This window comes from Aulonocara stuartgranti, assembly GCF_965226115.1.
Source record: "Aulonocara stuartgranti genome assembly, chromosome: 4".
Taxonomy (NCBI): Eukaryota; Metazoa; Chordata; class Actinopteri; order Cichliformes; family Cichlidae; genus Aulonocara; species Aulonocara stuartgranti.
In genome coordinates, this window is record NC_138942.1 from 36,257,918 (window position 1) to 36,279,868 (window position 21,951).

Here is a 21,951-nt window from a genome sequence, read left to right on the forward strand (position 1 = left end):
GGGCCCTCTGACCACCACCAGTAGGCAAACACGGGGTTAGTATCTTGCCCAAGGATATTTGGCATGGAGCCAGGGTGCAGCCTGGGATCGAACCACCGACCTTCTGATTAGTGGCTGACCTGCTCTGCCACCTGAGCTACAGCCACCCTACATTATTATTTGCGTTATATCTGGAACCATTGCCTCAATATATAAGACAAAATAAAGAAGTAGAAGGTATTAATATCCATGAAAAGGAGCATAAATTAGCCTGCTATGCAGATGATATTTTAATATTTTTGGGTCAACCATCAAACTCTTTACCTAAATTAATGCAATCATTTGAATACTTTGGTCGACCATCTGGATATAGGGTTAATATGAGTAAAACACAATTGCTTAAGTAAGTATAAGTATCAATTAGCATGGCAAACAGAGTACTTTAAATATCTAGGAGTCATAATACCTAAGGATCTTACAGAACTATTAGAACGAAATTATTTACCAATACAGAAAAAAATTAAGGAACATATAGCGAGATGGAATCTAATTCCATCCATCCATCCATCTTCATCCGCTTTATCCGAGGCCGGGTCGCGGGGGCAGCAGCCTGAGCAAAGAGGCCCAGACCTCCCTCTCCCCAGCCACCTCCTCCAGCTTATCCGGGGGAATACCAAGGCGTTCCCAGGCCAGCCGAGAGATATAATCTCTCCAGCGTGTCCTGGGTCTGCCCCGGGGCCTCCTCCCGGTGGGACATGCCTGGAACACCTCACCCAGGAAGCGCCCAGGGGGCATCCTTGTCAGATGCCCGAACCACCTCAGCTGGCTCCTTTCGATGTGGAGCAGCAGCTGCTCTACTCTGAGCCTCTCCCGGATGGCTGAACTTCTCACCCTATCTCTAAGGGAGAGGCCAGCCACCCTTCGGAGGAAGCTCATTTCTGCCGCTTGTATCCGCGATCTCGTTCTTTCGGTCACTACCCACAGCTCGTGGCCATAGGTGAGGGTAGGGACGTAGATCGACCGGTAAATTGAGAGCTTCGCTTTTACACTCAGCTCCCTCTTCACCACGACGGACCGGTGCAGCGTCCGCATTACTGCAGCTGCAGCCCCAATCCGTCTGTCGATCTCCGGCTCCCTTCTCCCATCACTCGCGAACAAGACCCCGAGATACTTGAACTCCTCCACTTGGGGCAGGAACTCATCCCCGACCCGGAGTGGGCACTCCACCCTTTTCCGGCTGAGAACCATGGCCTCAGATTTGGAGGTGCTGATCCTCATTCCCGCTGCTTCACACTCGGCTGCGAACCGTTCCAGTGCGAGCTGGAGGCCCTCACCCGATGAAGCCAACAGAACCACATCATCCGCAAAAATCAGAGATGAGATTCTGAGGCCACCAAAGCGAAAGCCCTCCGCCATTTGGCTGCGCCTAGAAATCCTGTCCATAAAAATTATGAACAGAACCGGAGACAAAGGGCAGCCCTGGCGGAGCCCATCACCCACCGGGAACGAGTCCGACTTATTGCCGGCAATGCGAACCAAGCTCTTGCAACGGTTGTATAGGGATTGAATGGCCCGTAGCAATGGGCCAGACACCCCATACTGCCGCAACACCTCCCACAGGACACCCCGAGGGACACGGTCGAATGCCTTCTCCAAGTCCACAAAACACATGTAGACTGGTTGGGCAAACTCCCATGCACCCTCAAGTATCCTCGAGAGGATAAAGAGCTGGTCCAGTGTTCCACGACCAGGACGAAAACCGCATTATTCCTCCTGTATCCGAGGTTCGACTAGCGGACGAACTCTCCTTTCCAGCACCCTGGCATAGACTTTCCCAGGGAGGCTGAGGAGTGTGATCCCCCTGTAGTTGGAACACACCCTCCGGTCCCCCTTCTTAAAGATGGGGACCACCACCCCGGTCTGCCAGTCCACAGGTACTGCCCCTGATCTCCACGCAACATTGCAGAGGCGTGTCAACCAGGACAGCCCTACAACGTCCAGAGCCTTCAGGAACTCGGGGCGGACCTCATCAACACCAGGGGCTCTGCCACCAAGGAGCTGTTTAACTGCCTCAGTGACCTCGCCCCCGGAAATTGGTGGGTCATTCCCCTCATCCCCAGACTCTGCTTCCTCCTCGGAAGACGTGTCAGTGGGATTAAGGAGGTCCTCGAAGTATTCCTTCCACCGCCCGACAATTTTCTCAGTCGACGTCAGCAGCGCTCCGCCAGCACTATACACAGTGCAGGTAGAGCACCGCTTTCCCCTCCTGAGACGCCTGACGGTTTGCCAGAATCTCTTTGAGGCAGTCCGAAAGTCTTTTTCCATGGCCTCTCCGAACTCCTCCCACACCCGAGTTTTTGCTTCAGCCACTGCCCGAGCCACATTCCGCTTGGCCTGTCGATACCTGTCGGCTGCCTCCGGAGTCCCACAGGCTAACCAAGCCCGATAGGACTCCTTCTTCAGCCTGTTGGCTCCCTTCACCTCTGGTGTCCACCATTTGGTTCGGGGATTACCACCACGGCAGGCACCAACCACCTTGCGGCCGCAGCTCAATGCAGCAGCTTCGGCAATGGAGACGCTGAACATGGTCCATTCGGACTCAATGTCCCCAGTCTCCCTCGGAATGCTGTTGAAGCTCTGCCGGAGGTGTGTGTTGAAGATCTCGCGGACTGGGGCCTCTGCTAGACGTTCCCAGCACACCCTCACTATGCGTTTAGGTGCACCAGGTCTGTCCAGCGTCCTCCCCCGCCACCTGATCCAACTCACCACCAGGTGGTGATCAGTTGACAGCTCAGCCCCTCTCTTTACCTGAGTGTCCAGAACATATGGTCGCAAGTCTGGTGATACAATTACAAAATCGATCATCGACCTACAGCCTAGAGCGTCCTGGTGCCACGTGCACTTATGGACACTCTTATGTTCGAACAGGGTGTTCGTTATGGCCAAACTGTGATTAGCACAGAAGTCCAATAACAAAGCACCGCTCGGGTTCAGATCAGGGAGGCCGTTCCTCCCAATCACGCCCCTCCAGGTCTTGCTGTCATTACCCACGTGAGCATTTAAGTCTCCCAGCAGGACAACAGAGTCTCCAGGTGGAGCACCTTCCAGCACCCCCCCCCCCCCCCCCAGGGACTCTAAGAAGGCTGGGTACTCTGAACTGCCACTCGGCGCATAAGCGCAGATGACAGTCAGGACCCGTTCCCCGACCCTAAGGCGCAGGGAACAAAACCTCTCGTCCACCGGGAAAAACCCCAACGTACCGGCAGCAAGCCGAGGGGATATTAGAATACCCACCCCAGCCCGCCGCCTCTCACCAGGGGCAACTCCAGACTGAGACAGAGTCCAGCCCCTCTCCAGGAGACTGGTTCCAGAGCCCAAGCCATGCGTAGAGGTGAGCCCGACTATATCTAGCCGGTACCTCTCAACCTCACGCACTAACTCAGGCTCCTTCCCCACCAGAGAGGTGACATTCCATGTCCCAATTGCCAGTCTTGGCAGCCGGGGGTCAGTCCGCCAGGGCTTCCGCTCCTGGCCGCCACCCGGCACACAATGCACCCGACCCCTATGGCGCCTCCTGCGGGTGGTGGGCCTGCCGGAGGATGGGCCCATGTCTCCTCTTCGGGCTGTGCCCGGCCGGGCCCCATGGACTAAGGCCCAGCCACCAGACGCTCGCCCTCGGGCACCCTCCCCGGGCCTGGCTCCAGGGCGGGGCCCCGGTAACCCTATCCCGGGGAGGGTAAACTGTTCTCTCGATATCCTTTTCATAAGGGTCTTCTGATTCTGATCTAATTCCATATTTAAGTTTATATTTTAGAATAGACTCAATTAAAATTAATATTCTTCCTAAATTATTATATTTATTTCAAACATTACCAATAGAAATTAACCAGAAACAGTTTAATGAATGGGATAAAATTTTGTCAAGATACATATGGCAAGGAAAAAGGCCCCGAATTAGATTAAAAACCCTACAACTTAACAAAGGAAAAGGGGGTGGGGCTTACCTTCTCTTAGGGAATATTATTGGGCAGCACAATTAAGGCCTATGATATGCTGATGTAATCCTTCATATGACGCTCAATGGAAAGTTATTGAGGAGAGTCTGACCTCCATCCCCATATAAGCTATTATAGCAGACAGAAGCTTGCAAAATTTAATAAAAACTATTGAAAATCCATGGATCAAGTTGACTTTTAAAATTTGGGAAACAGTAATAAAAGAATATAAACTAGAAGAGGATATAGCAGTTCTTAAGTGGTGTGCATATGACACACATTTTGCTCCAAATAAATTGGACACCAGATTCAAAGATTGGACATATAAAGGATTAACAGCTTTATGTATGGTAATGGAGGAAGGCAGACTAATTAGTTTTGATAAAATGAAAGACAAATATTCATTAGAAACACAGGATTTTTATAGATGTCTACAGATGAGGCATTTTGTCAATAAAACGATAAAAGCTAAGGCTGAATTGAGTAAACAGCTGCTAGATGTATTTAAAAGGGCAGTTCAAATAAAAATAGAGGTATTATAGGTGACCTCTATAAAGGATTAACAAATATGAAATTACACTCAACCTTGTATATCAAAACAAAATGGAAAATGGAGGGAGGAATAGAGATAAAGGAGGAAGAATGGACAACAATATGGGCATATCAATGGAAATGTAGCAGCTCACAGAGCTGGCGGGAATTTGGGTGGAAATGCCTGATAAGATATTTTATTACACCTCTCCAAAAATCTCACTATGAAGGTAACCCTCCCGCTTGCTGGAGAAATTGTGGAAATACAAATGCAAATCACTATCATATTTTCTGGGACTGTCATGTTATTAAAACTTATTGGAAGGGAATACATGCAGCGATACACGAGACATTTGGAAGATATTTACTTTTGGAAAGTAAAACTCTACGTTTTGGACTTATGCCAGAAGGATGAACAAAGAACGATAAATACTTGTTTAATATTTTACTGGCAGCAGGCAAAAAAGCCATCACAAAAAAATGTCTTTCTTCAGAGAGCCCAGCTATGAACACGTGGATGAACATCACACTGGACATTTACAGAATGGAGAAAATGACAGCAGATGTGAACTACAAGAGGGACCTGTTTGTATCACGATGGAAGAAATGGATGGACTACATTAGAAAACGCAGGCCAGTTTTTGCTTTTGCATTAGATTTTGACTTTGTTAACTACTAGAAGACTAGAGGAAAAATTAGTTACATTAATGGAAACAAAAACACACTCCCTATATTTATTTATTTATTTTTCTTTCCTTTTTCTTTTTCCTCATGCATTTTTTATTTATGTTGTTTGTTGTTTCCTGTTTTGCTTCTTTTTCTTTTCTTCTTCTTCTTTCATTCTTATTGTATGGATATTTTAGTTGTTTAAATATAGAAAAAAAGAAAAAAAATATGTACTGAAAGAAAGCTGAAGTTGATGGTATTGTATAGTGATTCTAAAATGTCAATAAAATAAAAAATAAAAAAAAGCTGGAATCAAATGAGTCCAAGTCTTCTGGTGATTCAGCATCACATTCATCTTTGCTCCTTGTTCTGCATCCCCACCATGGACTTCATTCCTTTCCAAGCCAGCCTTGAGTGTCCTTTATTCAGCTCATGCTCTGCTTTACTTTTACATCTGATTTTAGCTGCTTTTCTGTTTTCTCTTTGCCAGAGGTTTCCTTAGCGTCATGGATTCTTTTCATTTTACTCAGCATGTGTCTGGTCCCACACACACCAAAGGACACACACTGGACCTTGTTTTTACTTTAGGTTTAAACATTGATTTTATTTGTACTGAGGACATTTTTATTTCGGATCATCATTGTATTCTTTTTAACCTGTCTTTCCATTTGTCCCTCTCTCCTATTCGACATGTGGTTAGCTCTCGCATCTTAACTTCCTCTAGTGCTGTTAAATTTTCCGATGCTTTTAATTTAGTTTTATCTCCTTATAATGATGTTCATTTTTTAACAAATCTTTTTAATAATCATTGTCTTTGTATTTTAGACAATGTTTGTCCTGTCAAAGTTAGACTAGCTCCGGTTTCAAAGTCGTCTCCCTGGTCAAATGACAGCATTCACTTCTTAAAGCGTTGCTGCCGTAAGGTTGAGCGTTTATGGAGGAAAACGCGTTTGCATGTCCATCTCCTTCATTTAAAGGACCTTTTAGTCTCTTTTAACACTTCAGTTCGAGATGCGAGGGCGGCCTATTTCTCAGACTTAGTGTCTAAGAGCAGAGGTAACCCCAAGGTACTATTCGACACCATTAGTGATATTGTTGCTCCTGCTCCACCTGCTGTCCCAATTTCATCAAATGAAGATTGTGAAAAATTTCTTTCTTTCTTCGTTGAAAAAGTCAGTAACGTGAGGAACAGTATCTCTCCTTCTGTGTCTCTCTTGTCTGCTCCAACTCAAGCTAGGCCTGTAATGTTAGAAAGATTTTTACCTGCGTCCTTACCTGAGCTGGTCAAGTTGGTTAATTCAATGAAAGCATCCTCCTGCTCTCTTGATATTTTACCTGGATCTTTGTTTAAAAATGTCTTTCAGTCTATTGGTCCCTGTGTGCTCACAATTATCAATACCTCACTGGTTTCTGGTCAGGTCCCTGTTTATTGTAAGAATGCTGTTATTCACCCACTGTTAAAAAAACCTAAGCTTGATGCTTCTCTTCTCAGTAGCTACAGACCGATTTCAAAATTACCGTTCATTTCTAAGATTTTAGAAAAGGTTGTGGCTAAGCAGCTTATAGCTGTTCTAGATGAATACAGCATTCTGGATAAATTCCAATCTGGCTTTCGTAGAGCTCATTCTACTGAAACTACACTTCTTAGAGTCTCCAACGACATTTTGATGAGATGTGACGCAGGAGAATGCTCCGTTCTGTTGATGTTGGACCTGACCTCCGCCTTTGATACTGTGGATCATCATATTCTGCTAGATAGGCTGAGACACTGGGTGGGTATATCAGGGGCTGCTTTGGACTGGTTTGAATCCTATTTGCATGAACGATCCTTTTCTGTGGCTACCTCTAAGTACAGTTCCTCTTCTACTTTTCTTACCTATGGTGTGCCGCAAGGTTCAGTTTTGGGGCCTTTATTGTTCTTACTGTATTTACTTCCTCTTCAACACTTATTAAGCACTTTTAAGGACATTTCGTATCACTGCTATGCAGATGATATTCAGGTATACATCTCCTTTAAGCCCCATGATGTTTCCAAGCTACAGATTTTGCACAAGCGCATAGACTCCATTAGATGTTGGATGGCTGGAAACTTTCTTCAACTAAATGAGGAGAAGACTGAAGTTCTTGTTTGTGCTCCTAAAAATTTTGTACCTGGTGTTATGGAAAACTTAGGTCCACTTGCTACATTTGCAAAACCGTCTATCAGGAGCCTTGGTGTTAGTATTGACTCAGCTCTGACTTTGGATGCCCATGTAAAATCTTTGGTTCGCTCCTGTTTTTATCATTTGAGAAACATTGCTAAGCTGAGTCCCATTGTATCGCGCTCCGAATTAGAAATTGTCATTCATGCATTTGTTTCATCTCGTCTGGACTACTGTAATTCTTTGTTTACTTGTTTATGTAAAGCCTCTTTGGATCGTCTGCAAGTTGTTCAGAACGCTGCTGCAAAGCTTCTGACCAAGTCCTCCAAGTTTTCCCATGTCACACCCCTGCTGATTCAGCTGCACTGGCTCCCCGTTAAATTCAGAATCCAGTTTAAGGTTTTGACCTTGACTTTCAGGGCTCTGCATGGACAAGCACCAACATATATAAGTGAACTTTTACATCCATACATTCCCAGCAGGTCCCTGAGGTCATGTGACCAGGGCTTGCTTGCTGTCCAACACACGAGGCTGAAAACAAAAGGCGACAAAGCTTTTGGAACTGTGGCCTCCAGATTGTGGAACTCTCTCCCTTTGAGCCTGAGATCTGTGGACTCAGTGGTCGCTTTTAAAAAACAGCTAAAAACCCATCTTTTTAAACTTGCTTTTAGTTGATTTTTATTTTTAGGTTTTAGCTTCTGTGAAGCACTTTGTGATTTTATCTTGAAACGTGCTATATAAATAAAGTTTTACTTACTTACTTTTCTTCTCTCCCTCATAACAAGACAGCTTCTTCTGCCTGAGAACATGTTGGAGTGATTTACTAATCCAGGGCTGATTTTTGGGGAAAATAGTTCCCTTTTTCAAAGTAATCCCCATTTTTCCCAGAATGAAATGTAAGTAGAAATAAATGATCTAAGTGAGAACATGAGCCTTTAAAAATGCTCTTCTGAGGCTGCTGCCAGTGGTCAAAGCCTCCAACAAAGCTCTGTAAGTACATATGTGATCATAGCTTTAGCTTTTAAATGTTTATTCTAGTTAACACAGATCAGGTGGAACAACTCAAATAAAATATCAAAAATATTAAGTGGTCATCGGTACTCAGTTTGTTCAATACTGAATACAATGGAGCACAAATTGTCCACGTTTCTGAAATATTTCTGGGTGTAACTGTCACCAAAGTGCAATTTAGACCTGGCCTGTGGTTGTTATCTAAGTGATAATCATCAATTCTACTAAAACAAATACAAAATAAAGAAATTTGACACATTCTGTTGATATCAAAAGCACACTGAACAATTCAGTGTTGTTTTACTGCTGTTCTCTCTTCACTTCTTCTCCTCTGATTCTCTCCACATGTTGCTCTGCATCAGTGCTCAGTTTCCTGACAAAACAAGATGAAATACTGCTAAATATAATAGTATCTCATTACGCTTCAACATAAGTGTTTTATTTTTGTAATTGTTTATCTGTTATTTTTCAGACTGAGTCACTGTGACCTGTCAGAGAGAAGCTGTGAAGCTCTGGCCTCAGCTCTCAGCTCTCAGACCTCTAATCTGAGACAGCTGGACCTGAGTAACATCAACCTGAAGGATTCAGGCGTGAAGCTTCTGTCTGAAGGACTGAAGAGTCCACGCTGTACACTGGAAACTCTCAGGTGAGATCAAGCATTTTTCTTTCATCAACTGACAGAATTAGCAGATTAATAATAAGCCAGTCCTCTAATAAGAGGAGAAGTGGAGGTGTTTTGAAGGGCAACGTACTCTTATGTTAACAAGACAGGAAGTAGTTCCTGGGAACTGCTTCCTTTGTTATTGTCTAAGTAGAAACATGATGGTGAAACAGTGATGAGTTTGCAGAGGTGGATCCACACAACACAACAATGCTGTTGCGAGCTGAAAGCAGACTTCTCACAGATTCTGAGGCTGCAGGTTTCATCACTGTCCAACCAAAATTCACTGAACCAGCAGTAAATGAACGTCCAAAACGACGCTTCATGTTTAAAAAACAGATGATCAGGGGGATTTGTGTTTACATCTTTTTTGTGTGATCTGTTCACCTGCTGTTTCAGCTGTTTGGTGGTTGTTGAGATGGTTTTGTGAACTTTTAGCTGAGATTCTGACGTTTCTGTAGATACCACACATGTCTAATTACTTTGTATAGCATGAATGGCCATAACGAGGTTTTTAACAGTCAGAAAAGTTGTAAAACTTGAGAAAATATAGTTAAAAGTCCAAAACCTTCTACGTCTGGTGGCTTGTGGTAAGGAGCAGATCAAACGAGTAAAGAATTACGTTATAATTATAAATGGCTTCAACAGCACATTCAGGTCTGTGAGACTCATTCAGACACTGAGCCGTGGCTCTGTGCTACATGCACATATTTCTGCATCTCTGCCATTCAGACACACTTTATATATAGTTTATTTTATGTAGTATTCAATACTGAACTGTACATTTAGGCTTTTTAAAGGCAGAAAGTTTTATTCAGTGTTTTCATAAAAGCCTTATTTCTATCCATTTACTGCTATTAGGAAGAACACGTGAGGTTTAAGACCTGGACCAGTTTGAAACCTTTTGTCCTCCACAATGGAAAATGGGTGGAAATAAAAATGGGTCTCACTTTAGCCAGCTCCTAATTTTATCAGTTCTGCTCTCAGCGTCTCCTGTATATCTCCTATATAAATGTTGCACTCAGCTTTGTGCTCTCCAGTATCACTGAAATGCAGCCAGATGCTGCTCATTTTGCCTTTTCACTCTTTCCTGACACGCTTGCATTTCAATACAGCTCCCATTTCTCTGTGTACTGGTCTCTACCACTACCCTTGCTGTCTATGGGACATTTCCGTCTTCTTTCACATAATGGTATGATCCCAGTCTGTCTCTTAAAGTGTTTGGCCACATGGTTTGCTCATCAGAATAACAGCTCAGCCGTGCTCACATTGATTATCAGCAAGCCTGAAAATTCATCAATATTTGACATACGAAATTATCTCAAGGCCTGGATTTGGCCCACGGGCCATATGTTTGACACCCCTGGTTTACACGGTTTGGTATTCAATGTACAACTGAGCTAGCTCTCAGCTAACTAGCAGACAAGCTAACTGCTGGGACTGCGTCTTTCTAACAAGAGAAGAACAAAAGAATTTATTTGTAAATCAGGGTGGAAAATAAGTATTTGGTCACCTCAAACAAGGAAAATCTCTGGCTCTCACAGACCTGTAACGTCTTCTGTAAGAAGCTTTTCTGTCCCCCACTCGTTACCTGTATGAATGGCACCTGTTTGAACTCATCATCTGTATAAAAGACACCTGTCCACAGCCTCAAACAGTCAGACTCCAAACTCCGCCATGGCCAAGACCAAAGAGCTTTCGAAGGACACCAGGAAAAGTATTGTAGACCTGCACCAGACTGGGAAGAGTGAATCTACAATAGGCAAGCAGCTTGGTGTGAGAAAATCAACTGTGGGAGCAATCATCAGAAAATGGAAGACATACAAGACCACTGATAATCTCCCTCGATCTGGGGCTCCACACAAGATCTCATCCCGTGGGGTCAAAATGATCATGAGAACGGTGAGCAAAGATCCCAGAACCACACGGGGGGACCTGGTGAATGACCTGCAGAGAGCTGGGACCAAAGTAACAAAGGTCACCATCAGTAACACACTACAACGGCAGGGAATCAAATCCCGCAGTGCCAGACGTGTTGCGCTGCTGAAGCCAGTGCATGTCCAGGCCCGTCTGAAGTTTGCCAGAGAGCACATGGATGATACAGCAGAGGATTGGGAGAATGTCATGTGGTCAGATGAAACCAAAGTAGAACTTTTTGGTATAAACTCAACTCGTCGTGTTTGGAGGACGAAGAATACTGAGTTGCATCCCAAGAACACCATACCTACTGTGAAGCATGGGGGTGGAAACATCATGCTATGGGGCTGTTTTTCTGCCAAGGGGACAGGACGACTGATCCGTGTTAAGGACAGAATGAATGGGGCCATGTATCGTGAGATTTTGAGCCAAAACCTCCTTCCATCAGTGAGAACTTTGAAGATGAAACGAGGCTGGGTCTTCCAACATGACAATGATCCAAAACACACCGCCCGGGCAACAAAGGAGTGGCTCCGTAAGAAGCATTTGAAAGTCCTGGAGTGGCCTAGCCAGTCTCCAGACCTCAACCCCATAGAAAATCTGTGGCGGGAGTTGAAAGTCCGTGTTGCTCGGCGACAGCCCCAAAACATCACTGCTCTCGAGAAGATCTGCATGGAGGAATGGGCCAAAATACCAGCTACTGTGTGTGCAAACCTGGTAAAGACCTATAGTAAACGTTTGACCTCTGTTATTGCCAACAAAGGTTATGTTACAAAGTATTGAGTTGTATTTTTGTTATTGACCAAATACTTATTTTCCACCCTGATTTACCAATAAATTCTTTACAAATCCTACCATGTGGATTCATGGATTTTTTTTTTCACATTCTGTCTCTCACAGTTGAAGTGGCCACGTAGGCAGGGGTCATCATCTGAGCTCTCCATCACCTGAGAGAGATGACAAAACACAGAATCACAGAGCATGAAACCAACGTTTCTCCTCCCAGAAGTTCAGTCACAGACCTGCAACAGAAACAAGAGTCAAAGATTCAAATGACGCAGAGCTTTCATTTACTTATATCCACAAACATGTCCTCTACATATTCATGCTGTATTTACACACACATACAGAGGCTGTTTGTCTCTCACACACCGACAGGACACTGAGAAATACATCATGTTAAATATACCTGCAGGCTTCCAGCTGTGCACTTTGTCCCTGTCAGCTGTGATTGCCATGGCAACCTTGGTGTTGTGCGCGATGCAGGGACGTGTTCAAAGGCAGACGTCTGGCAGCAGCATCATATTTGATGCACTATCTGTACTGAGTGTGCTGACTTTATTTCAAATGTCCCACTGCTGTGCAACATGAATCACATGTTCTGCATGTTTCTGTAACTCCCAGGTAACCATGGTTACCCAGCCACGCCCAGTAGTCTCCAGAGAGACCAACAGCTGGTTCATGTTGTAACGCCGTGGCTTTCGTAGTCTCTCCTTTTTCTACAGCTCATGTGTTCTTCTTGTGACGCTGCGTCTTGAGGCTCATACATGCCGTCATTTGTTGATCCTAAGAACGTTCCTCAGACCGACTTCTTCAACAACAGATAACTTTAGTTGTATCAACACTGCCTCCTGGAACAGTTTAAAATGAACATGTCAAAGATCTGTACCTGTCTCCATGTTTCTGTCCCCGCCCCTTTCTCTCTGTCCTGGGTCATGTGAGCGCTGCAGTAGTATTAGGCCCACCCTCAATGCTCCCATTGGCTGAGACGCATAATGACGCCCATTTCAAGCCAGCACTGATCAACATCCCTCCTGTGACCCATGGCTTTTATATTCAGAGCCAGTGAGCACTTTCACAATAATCATGATTTTAAAAACTGTGAGTAAAATAATTGCTGACGTTAATCAGTTAATGAGTTAACGAGATAATAACAGGTTAAGTTGCCCTAATAATTAGACTTTGATGACAAACTGATGTGATCTCCATGTTTCCTTTGTTGGACTGTGGGCGAGTGTCAGAACTGAATGTACTGAGTAACATGTAGAGTTTAAACATGTGTCAGTTCCAGTTTTAGAGCTCTAAAGTGCAGCTATCATGTTAGGAATATGTTAGGAATAGACAGGAACACTGAGCACACTGAGGTCAAATCTTTATTTTACCACTCGCTGCATTCTTGATGTTCATGAATTCAGCAGCTTCATGATTGTCTGCAGCATTAATCTCATATTTCCATTAAAGTGTTGAATTTGACTGTTTGATGTTCTTAATGAACTCTGGCACCAGTTCATCTGTAGGCTGAGCTCAGTCCATCCAGTTAGTGAAAGGTCTCCTTGTTCTGTGAGCGTGCACAGATCCTGAAGCAGAAAGCCTGGGTTAACAGAGAAATGATCATCACTGTGATGATGCTCACCATCTCTGACTGGGATTTGAGGTTTTGTCAAAGCAGCAAAGAAAGCCTGGCTATGTTGGACTGGGTGTGGAAGCAGCTCCCAGTTTGAGTTCAGGAGACAGACACCCTCTCTACTTTGAAGATCAGCTTCAAACTTTCCTTTTTGATAAAGCTTATAGTTAGAGCTGGATCAGGTGACCCTGAACCATCACTTAGTTATGCTGCTATAGAGATGGATAACAGATGGATTGTTGTTTTGTGTGTCTGCAGTCTGTCAGGCTGTCTGATCACAGAGGAAGGCTGTACTTCTCTGGCCTCAGCTCTGAGCTCCAACCCCTCCCATCTGAGAGAGCTGGACCTGAGCTACAATCATCCAGGTGACTCAGGAATGAAGCTTCTGTCGGCTGGACTGAAGGATCCAGGCTGGAGACTGGACACTCTCAGGTATGGAGAGAATGTCTGATATAGGAGGAAGAGCTGGAATCATTTCCTGTGTCTTTCACTCACTTCCTGTTTGTTTCCTGCAGATGAGACATGAACAATCACACATGCAGGAATATTTTCAGGGACAGACACACTAGTCTAGCTGGATAGTACATGGATATTTATGTAGGGGGTCTTCAAGGAGTCTGTTTGCAGGAACATTAATGATAACTGATAAGTCATGTTGAGAGTTTCATTAAAAGTAGACTTACAGTTAGGTAATATTTGGACAGAGACATTTTGTAACTTTAGATACAAGTATCAGCCATGTGTGTGTTTCCCATGCTGTATGTCCACAGTCACAGTGACAGTCAGTGACACTGACAGAAGGATGAAACAAGGCTGTGAATCATTTCAGTCTGTGTGTGTGACAAAGAGGCAGACAGGAGCAGCTAACATTTGGAAATGGAAGCTTACTGGAAACACTACATTCACGGCTGAATTCACAATAGATTTGTTCTCAAGTGCACATTTAGCAGCTAATGCTAATACTGTTTTCCCTTTGCTTTCTACAGCAGCTATTGCTAAGTAGGCCACTTTGCTCCGCTAAGGATTTGTGTGACCATGATGGAGACTCTGATAAGCTAATGCTGCTAAGCTAATGCTGTTTACGGGCCCTGTTAGAATCAATATTTCATTCTCATTCTGTTGTTTGAGAACAATATTAACGTTTCACATCATTATAACACAAGAGAAAAGGGTATTGGCATTAGCTACTAGTGCTTATTCACCTCAAATTACCTTTAGCTGCTAATGGCAGCCTACTTAGCATTAACTCCTCACTAATATAATGCTAATTTACATCAAATTAGCATTAACTGCTCATATTGTTATAAGGAAAGAGAAAACGGTATTAGCATTTGCTGCTAATAATTATTCACCCCTAATTAGAATAAGCCGCTAAAAGCAGCCAACTTAGCATTAATTCCTCACTTTGTTGTTACCCAACGGAAAAGAGTATTAGTATTAGCTACTATCATTTTTAATAAGTAAGAGAAAACAGTATTAGCAGTAGCGCATAATGCTAATTCACGTCAACGTAGTATTAGTTAATAATGGCAGCCTACTTAGCATTAACTGCTCACTAATATAATGCTAATTCGCATCAAATTAGAATTAGCTGCTCAAGTTGTTATAAGGCAGGGGTGCTCACACTTTTTCCGCATGTGAGCTACTTATAAAATGACCAAGTCAAAATGATCTACCCACTACAAAAATCCAAAACATATACTTATTTATAAATATATTGAGGATTCTTTATATCTACAATGTATATACATGCATAACCGCAATATCCAATATTTCACAACACAATTAACTATGTAAATTTTTTGTCATTACCTGAGTTTACTCTGATGACTTGCACTGAATTGAATCAGCCAGGGATGCATAGTCCGGACAGTAGCTGCTGACGGCCAGGTTTAAGAGAAAAAACCGAGAGCTAAAAATTGGAGTTAACTCGCTGACTAGCTTGTCAGTTTTACTACACTTCGCGCCGCTGTTTGCGCATGCGCAGCGACCTAAGCGTCAGAAAAAATCTGCTGTCATCTGACTGGCTTCCCTGTATCAATCAAGTGACGGGATGGATGATAGGCTGGCATCTATTTTTTTTAATGCCATGCGATCTACCAATACTACCTTTGCGATCGACTGGTCGATCGCGATCGACGTATTGAGCACCCCTGTTATAAGGAAAAAGAGAAAACGGTATTAGTATTAGCTGCTAATAATTATTCACCCCTAATTAGAGTTAGCCCCTAATGGCAGTCTACTTAGCATTAACTCCTGACATTGTTATAATGCAGGGGAAAAGAGTTACCATTATCGGATAATGCTAATTCTCATCAAATTAGCATTAGTTAATAACGGTAGACTTCATATCATTAGCTGCTGTCATTCTTACAAAGCAAACAGTATGAGCATTAGCTGTTAATCCTTTTTCATCTAAAATTAGAATTAGCCACTAATGGCGTATTGTTAAAAAGTAAGAAAAAACATTGTTAGCATAAGCGGATAATGCTAATTCATCTCAAATTAGTATTAGCTAATAATGGCACCTGCTTAGCATTAGCTGGTCACATTGTTATAAGGCAAGAAAATATGGTATTAGCATTAGCTGCCAATTTCTATTTACCTAAAATTAGCATTAGCCACTAATGGTAGCCTATAGCAAAAACTTCTTAATGCTAAATGAAGTTAATTAATGCTAAGTAGGTTTAACTGAAATTAAAGTAGTGTTAGCATTAGCTGCTGATATTGTTAAAAGGTAAGATAAAACATTGCTAGCAGCAGCGGATAATGCTAACACACATAATAATTAGCATTACCTAATAATGGCAGCCTTCTTAGCATTAGCTGCTCATATTGTTATAATGCAAGGGAAAAGTGTTGGCAAAAACAGTGTTAGCATTAGTGGATAATGCTAATTCACCTAAATTAGCATTAGCTAATAATGGCTACGTACTTAGCATTACCTACTAATATTGATATAAAGCAAGAAAATATGGTATTAGCATTAGCTTCTAATGCTTTCTCATCTAAAATTAGAATTAGCCACTAATGGCATCCTATTTAGCATTAACTCTTCACATCGCAAGGGAAAAATTAGAATTCAATAAAAAAAAAAAGTGTTCACATTAGCTACTTGTATTGTTAAAAAGTAAGAAAAAACATTGTTAGCATAAGGGGATAATGCTAATTCACCTCAAATTAGTATTAGCTAATAACGGCAACCTACATAGCATTAGCTGGTCACATTGTTATAAAGCAAGAAAATATGGTATTAGCATTATCTGCCAATTCCTATTCACCTAAAATTAGCATTACCTGCTAATGGCAGTCTACTTAGCATTAACTCCTCACTAATGTGATGCTAATTCACATTAAATTAGCTTTAGGATTAGCTGCTAGCATCAGCCTACCTAGCACTAGCTGCTCACATTGTTAAAAGGGAAGAGAATACGATATTAGCATTAGCTGGTAATATTTATTCACCCCTAATTAGAATTAGCCACTAATGGCAGCATACTTAGCGTTAACTCCTCACATCGTTGTAATGCAAATGAGGCTAACTTGCATTAAATTAGACTGCTGTTATTAGCTAATGCTATTTAGCAGTAGCTGCTCACATTGTTATAAAGCAAAGGAAAACGATATGAGCATTAGGTTCTAATGCGTATTTGCCTTAAATTAGACGTAGGTGCTAATGGCAGCCTACTTAGCATTAGCAGCTCAGATGTTATAATGCTAGGAAAAAGAGTGTTAGCATTAGCCGTTCACATTGTTATAAAGTTAAGGGAAATAGTGTTAGCATTAGCTACTCACATTTTTAAAAAAAGTAAGTGTTAGCATTAGTGCATAATGCTAATTCATGTCAAATTAGCATTAGTTAATAACGGCAGCCTATTTAGCATTAGCAGATAATGTTGACCTTGGCCCACTGGAAAAGTTCAGAACTAAAGATTTAGGAGTGTTTCTCGATAGCTCTTTCTCGTTTGAGAAACAAATGAATTCTGTTATTAAAACCAGCTGTAAGGTTTATATTGTTGATTGTCATTTATGCTTAGAAATATTTACTCATATATGCTTAGAGTTGTATAATCGATTGCATAATGATAGAGGTTTGATCCTGAGTAGTCTGTAAAGACTCTGTGTGCCTTCCAGAGTGCTCTGGCATGCACACACCACTTGGGGCCATGAGAGAGGTCGTACCCTCTCTTACTGATTTATGGTGTAGGACAGGGGTCTCAAACTCAATTTAGCTGGGGGCCGCTGCAGGCAGAGTCTGGGTGAGGCTGGGCCGCATTAGGTTTTCCACAAGAAAGACATGGTTAAAAAATTCCAATCTTCTCAAATCTCTTTATTTTTATTTTCTAACACAAAATATGAAAAATGAATAAACAAATTAAGAATTAATAAGAAAAAAAATCAATCTGTAATACATAAATAAAATAATAATAAGATATTTTTAGTCAGTGAACTTGTGTGTATCTTTCAGTCTTCTATATCTGCTGTATTTAGATTGAAATGTCTGTATTAACAGTTCTATAACCTTCTTCTGAACATGAATGGAACACTGTAGAAAATGAACTGTTCTTCTGAACATGGCTTCTCTTGCCTACTCCTTGCTGCTAGAGACCTGGCAGCGTTTCCTCTCGCATAGCCGAGCCAGATTTGGCCTGAGGGAGGAAGCAGTTGCGACCCTCAGTATGTCTTGAAGATGATCATCCGTAAGTCTGGACCTGTACTTGGACTTATTGAAGTTCAAAGTGGAGAAGAGCTTTTGGCACAAGTATGTGCTACCAAAAAGGCACATGGTCCACTTGAACATTCGGGAAAGCCGAGGGAAACTAGGGCTCAAGTCTCTCAAAAATTGTCCAAGCTTGTCTGCTTTTCCACTCACCTCCCTGAACTTTGCTTTGAGTTCAGAGTTGCACTGCAGCTCAATGAGCTCCATTTGAAGCACAGAAGGGGCATCTTGCACATCAAAGGAGAAGGGGTCTGCAAAAATGTGAAAGGTGGCTCTGTGTGTCTTGAAGTCAGCAAATCTGTGATCAAATTCCTCCTGTAGCCTCAAAATGACATCAACATACTCGTCAGCACTGAATGGTGTGCCTGCATCCACGAGAGCCTTGCATGCTGGGAAATGGCAAAGGTTTGTCTGAGAGAGCTGAGCTTTCCAGAGCGCCAGTTTTGTGGAGAATGCTCTCACGTTGTCATAGGCAGCACTGACAAGTTGCCCCTGGCCTTGTAACGTCTTGTTCAGTACATTAAGCTCATGTGTCATATCAACAAGAAAAGCTGAGTCCATGAGCCATTTTGGGATCAGTTAGCACAGGAACACTAACTCCATCCTTCTCCATGAAGGCTTCACTTCTGCTCTCAACTCAAAAAGTCTCTTTAATACATTTCCCCTGCTGAGCCAACGTACCTCAGTGAAGTCGAGCACATCCCCATATTCTGACTCCATTTCCTCTAGAAAAGCACAGAACCTTCGGTGCTTTAAGCCCCTGGATCTGATTTGGTTGATGCATTTCACAACAATAGACATCACATTGTCAAACTTCAGGCATTTGCTGCAAAGGACCTGCTGATGGATGATGCAGTGCAGAGCAATGGCCTCCTCCACGCCTTCCTCTTCCAGTTTGTTTTGTGCCACCAGTCCATGTTTCCTCCCTGTCATTGATGGCGCTCCATCTGTTGTTATTCCAACAAACCTCTTCCATGGCAAACCAACATTCTCAATGGCATCACACAGCTTGTAAATATCTGCTGAGCGGTGGTCTGGCCATGCATTGGAATTACTGTGAGCAGCTCCTCCATCACTTCAAAACTGTCATCAACACCACGGACATACATTGGGAGCTGGGCAGTGTCGGTGATGTCTGTGGTCTCATCAAGAGCGACTGAGTATACACTGAAACATTTGGCTTTCTCACACAGTTGGTCATAAATGTCACTTGACAGGTCAGAAATGCGATCTGCTGCGGTGTTGGCAGAAAGGCTGATGTTGCTAAACTGACCTTTCTTTCCCGGACAGACTATATTTGCAGCCTGCAATATGCACTTTTAGACAAATGCACCTTCTGTGAATGGCTTCCCTGCTTTAGCAATCATCTCACTAACCACGTGGCTCCGACTGCTGCATTATTCTCTTTGGTTGCTTTCTTGGAGAAATCTTGCTGCCTCAGTAGATCTGTTTTAAGACTGGCAACCCGGTTCGCTCTCTCGTCTCCCTGGTATTTTGCATCCAGCTCAGCATGTCTAGTTGTGTAATGACGTTTCAAATTGTATTCCTTGTGCAGCGCAACTTTCTCTGTGCAAATAAGACAGGTCGGGGTGCCCCTGTGCTCAACAAAGAAATATTGCATTTCCCACTTTTCCTGAAATTGTCGGTGCTCATCACCAACCTTTCTCTTCACCGCAGGCTTTGAAAAAGACATGTTTGGGGCTATGTGACATTTATAATTCTACTTGGTGTCACTGTCGCATTGAAGTTTCAATCAAGCGTTTAGCCGACGGACGGGGAACGTCTCAACGCGTAGAGAACGTCATTTCTGCTTCTTTTTCTTGCAACCGTAGCACGGCGATCGGCAGATAAAAAGCCGGTAGCAGTCTCCTTTGTTTTTACGCTCGATGTTCATGTCTTTCATGACGACACGAACACCGTGGCGTTTGCAGATGGTAGAAAGTGCAGGGATAGCGAGCGCAAAAAAGGCGACTGCTCACGGCGCCGGGCTGTTGTTACAGGAGAAAGAAGCGGAAATGACACCGTGACATATAACAAATAACATCAGCTGTTTCTGATGTTAGTTGTTTTGACTGCTTTTACATTATATTGAAATATATGTAATGTTCATGTTTGCTGCAATGCAAACGCAGTGATGCAAATAAAAACATGGAGCCACAAATTACGGTGCGACCCTATAATTAGTCCGGGTTACCGGGGACTGTTGTTGCCGATGAACAGGTGTCGCTATGTGACTGCAGACTAAATTGGGCTGCATTGAGTTCATGACTTTTCTTTTATCCCACCGCCTACGCATCACTGTGAGAGTTAATATGAGATCTCTCTCTGTGGAAAAATAACTTTAAATCCCACTGACGTGTGTATAAATCTATATACGTATAATGTCCCGCTGGGCAGCAACTTAAAAAACAACTTTTTTTGAAGTGTTGTGAACGCAGCGCGCTGGGGCGAATGTCGGCGTTTGCCCAATAGAAAGGAGGAAGCCAGCCAGGCACAGGAAAGAAAGAAACACTCCAGGGCAACGCTGCTGGAACTTTGACTCATTGAGAAATGTTTCCCTGCTTGCATCAAGCCCGGCTGGTGTCCCCTGAGATCCATATCCCACCCTGATTGGTGGGTTAATTCAGCTCCGCCCACAACACTGTAAAGTGTCATACATTATCAAACTAACATTACATTTTCATATTAAGGTGGGGCCAAAAACTATCGTCCGGCAAGCCGCAATTGGCCCGCGGGCCGCGAGTTTGAGACCCCTGGTGTAGGAGGACACCTACTCTGTGTCTGGTTAAGTATAAGAGCCCTTTGTTAGGGGGACCGCTGGACTCTTAGCACCAGCTTTGGGGTCACAGGGTCACATCTGGAACACACACACACACACACACACACACACACACACGCACACGCACACAGACACACACACACAGACACAGACGCACGCACACACACACGCACAGACACGCACGCACAGACACACACACACACACACACACACACACACAGACACAGACACGCACATACACACACAGACACAGACACACAGACACACAGACACGCACGCACGCACACACACACACACACACACAGACACGCACGCACAGACACACACACAGACACACACAGACACACACAGACACAGACAGACACAGACACAGACACGCACATACACACACAGACACACACAGACACACACAGACACAGACACACACAGACACAGACACACACACACAGACACACACAGACACACACAGACACAGACACACACAGACACACACACACACACACACACACACACACACACACACACACAGACACACACACACAGACACACACACACACACACACACACAAACACACACAGACACACACACACACACACAGACACACAGACACACACACATACACACACATACCCGTTTCTTGGGTTAGAGGGACAATTTCTGAAATTTTTGGCAAATCAGACTGGACATAGGGCTATGGGGACACCGGGTTCCAGAGGTGCTAGAGCTACAATATGCATATCAAAAATCATGAAAAAAATCAGCAAACCTATACACAACTTAAAATTTAAACATTTTCTTTGCTCGACTGAGATATAAAAAAGGCTATTTTTTCAGACATTCTGGTGGTTTGTAGAGACTTTTCTGTAGCTCGGTCTATAAGGACAGTCTGGTGTACAAGGTCAGTGATGTCATCATACATATACACAAAGTATAGTCTGTTCTGAAGGGACACATGGTGTGTAAAGCCAGTCTACTGTACACACACACAGTGAGTTAATCTGGTTTAAAAGGACACATGGTGTGTAAAGCCAGTTCACTGTACATATACTCACACATGCACTAAGTATAATCTTCTTAGAAAAGAACGTGTATTATAAGACTGTGACTGATACATCATTATAGTAAAATTGAATAAATTTGCTTAGG

General features: G+C 43.3%; 2 protein-coding genes across 2 annotated transcripts in view; one reads left to right on the forward strand and one right to left on the reverse strand.

Moving 5' to 3' along the window:
• Positions 1-7,160: 7,160 nt before the first annotated feature.
• The window catches only part of LOC309704243 (stonustoxin subunit alpha-like), a gene marked incomplete at its 5' end in the record, with an annotated part of 36,387 nt that continues 21,596 nt past the window's right edge, over positions 7,161-21,951 (forward strand). Inside the window, 3 exons of the mRNA XM_082529291.1 lie at positions 7,161-7,171; positions 8,796-8,969; positions 13,564-13,737. Of these exons, the coding sequence (XP_082385417.1) occupies positions 7,161-7,171; positions 8,796-8,969; positions 13,564-13,737 (359 nt within the window). The remainder of the gene's footprint in view (positions 7,172-8,795; positions 8,970-13,563; positions 13,738-21,951) is intronic.
• Positions 21,935-21,951, reverse strand: part of LOC309704939 (uncharacterized protein) — a 15,746-nt gene continuing 15,729 nt past the window's right edge. Inside the window, exon 15 of the mRNA XM_082530456.1 lies at positions 21,935-21,951. This exon is cut by the window's right edge and continues 1,169 nt beyond it. The gene's annotated coding sequence lies outside the window, so the exon portion shown is untranslated.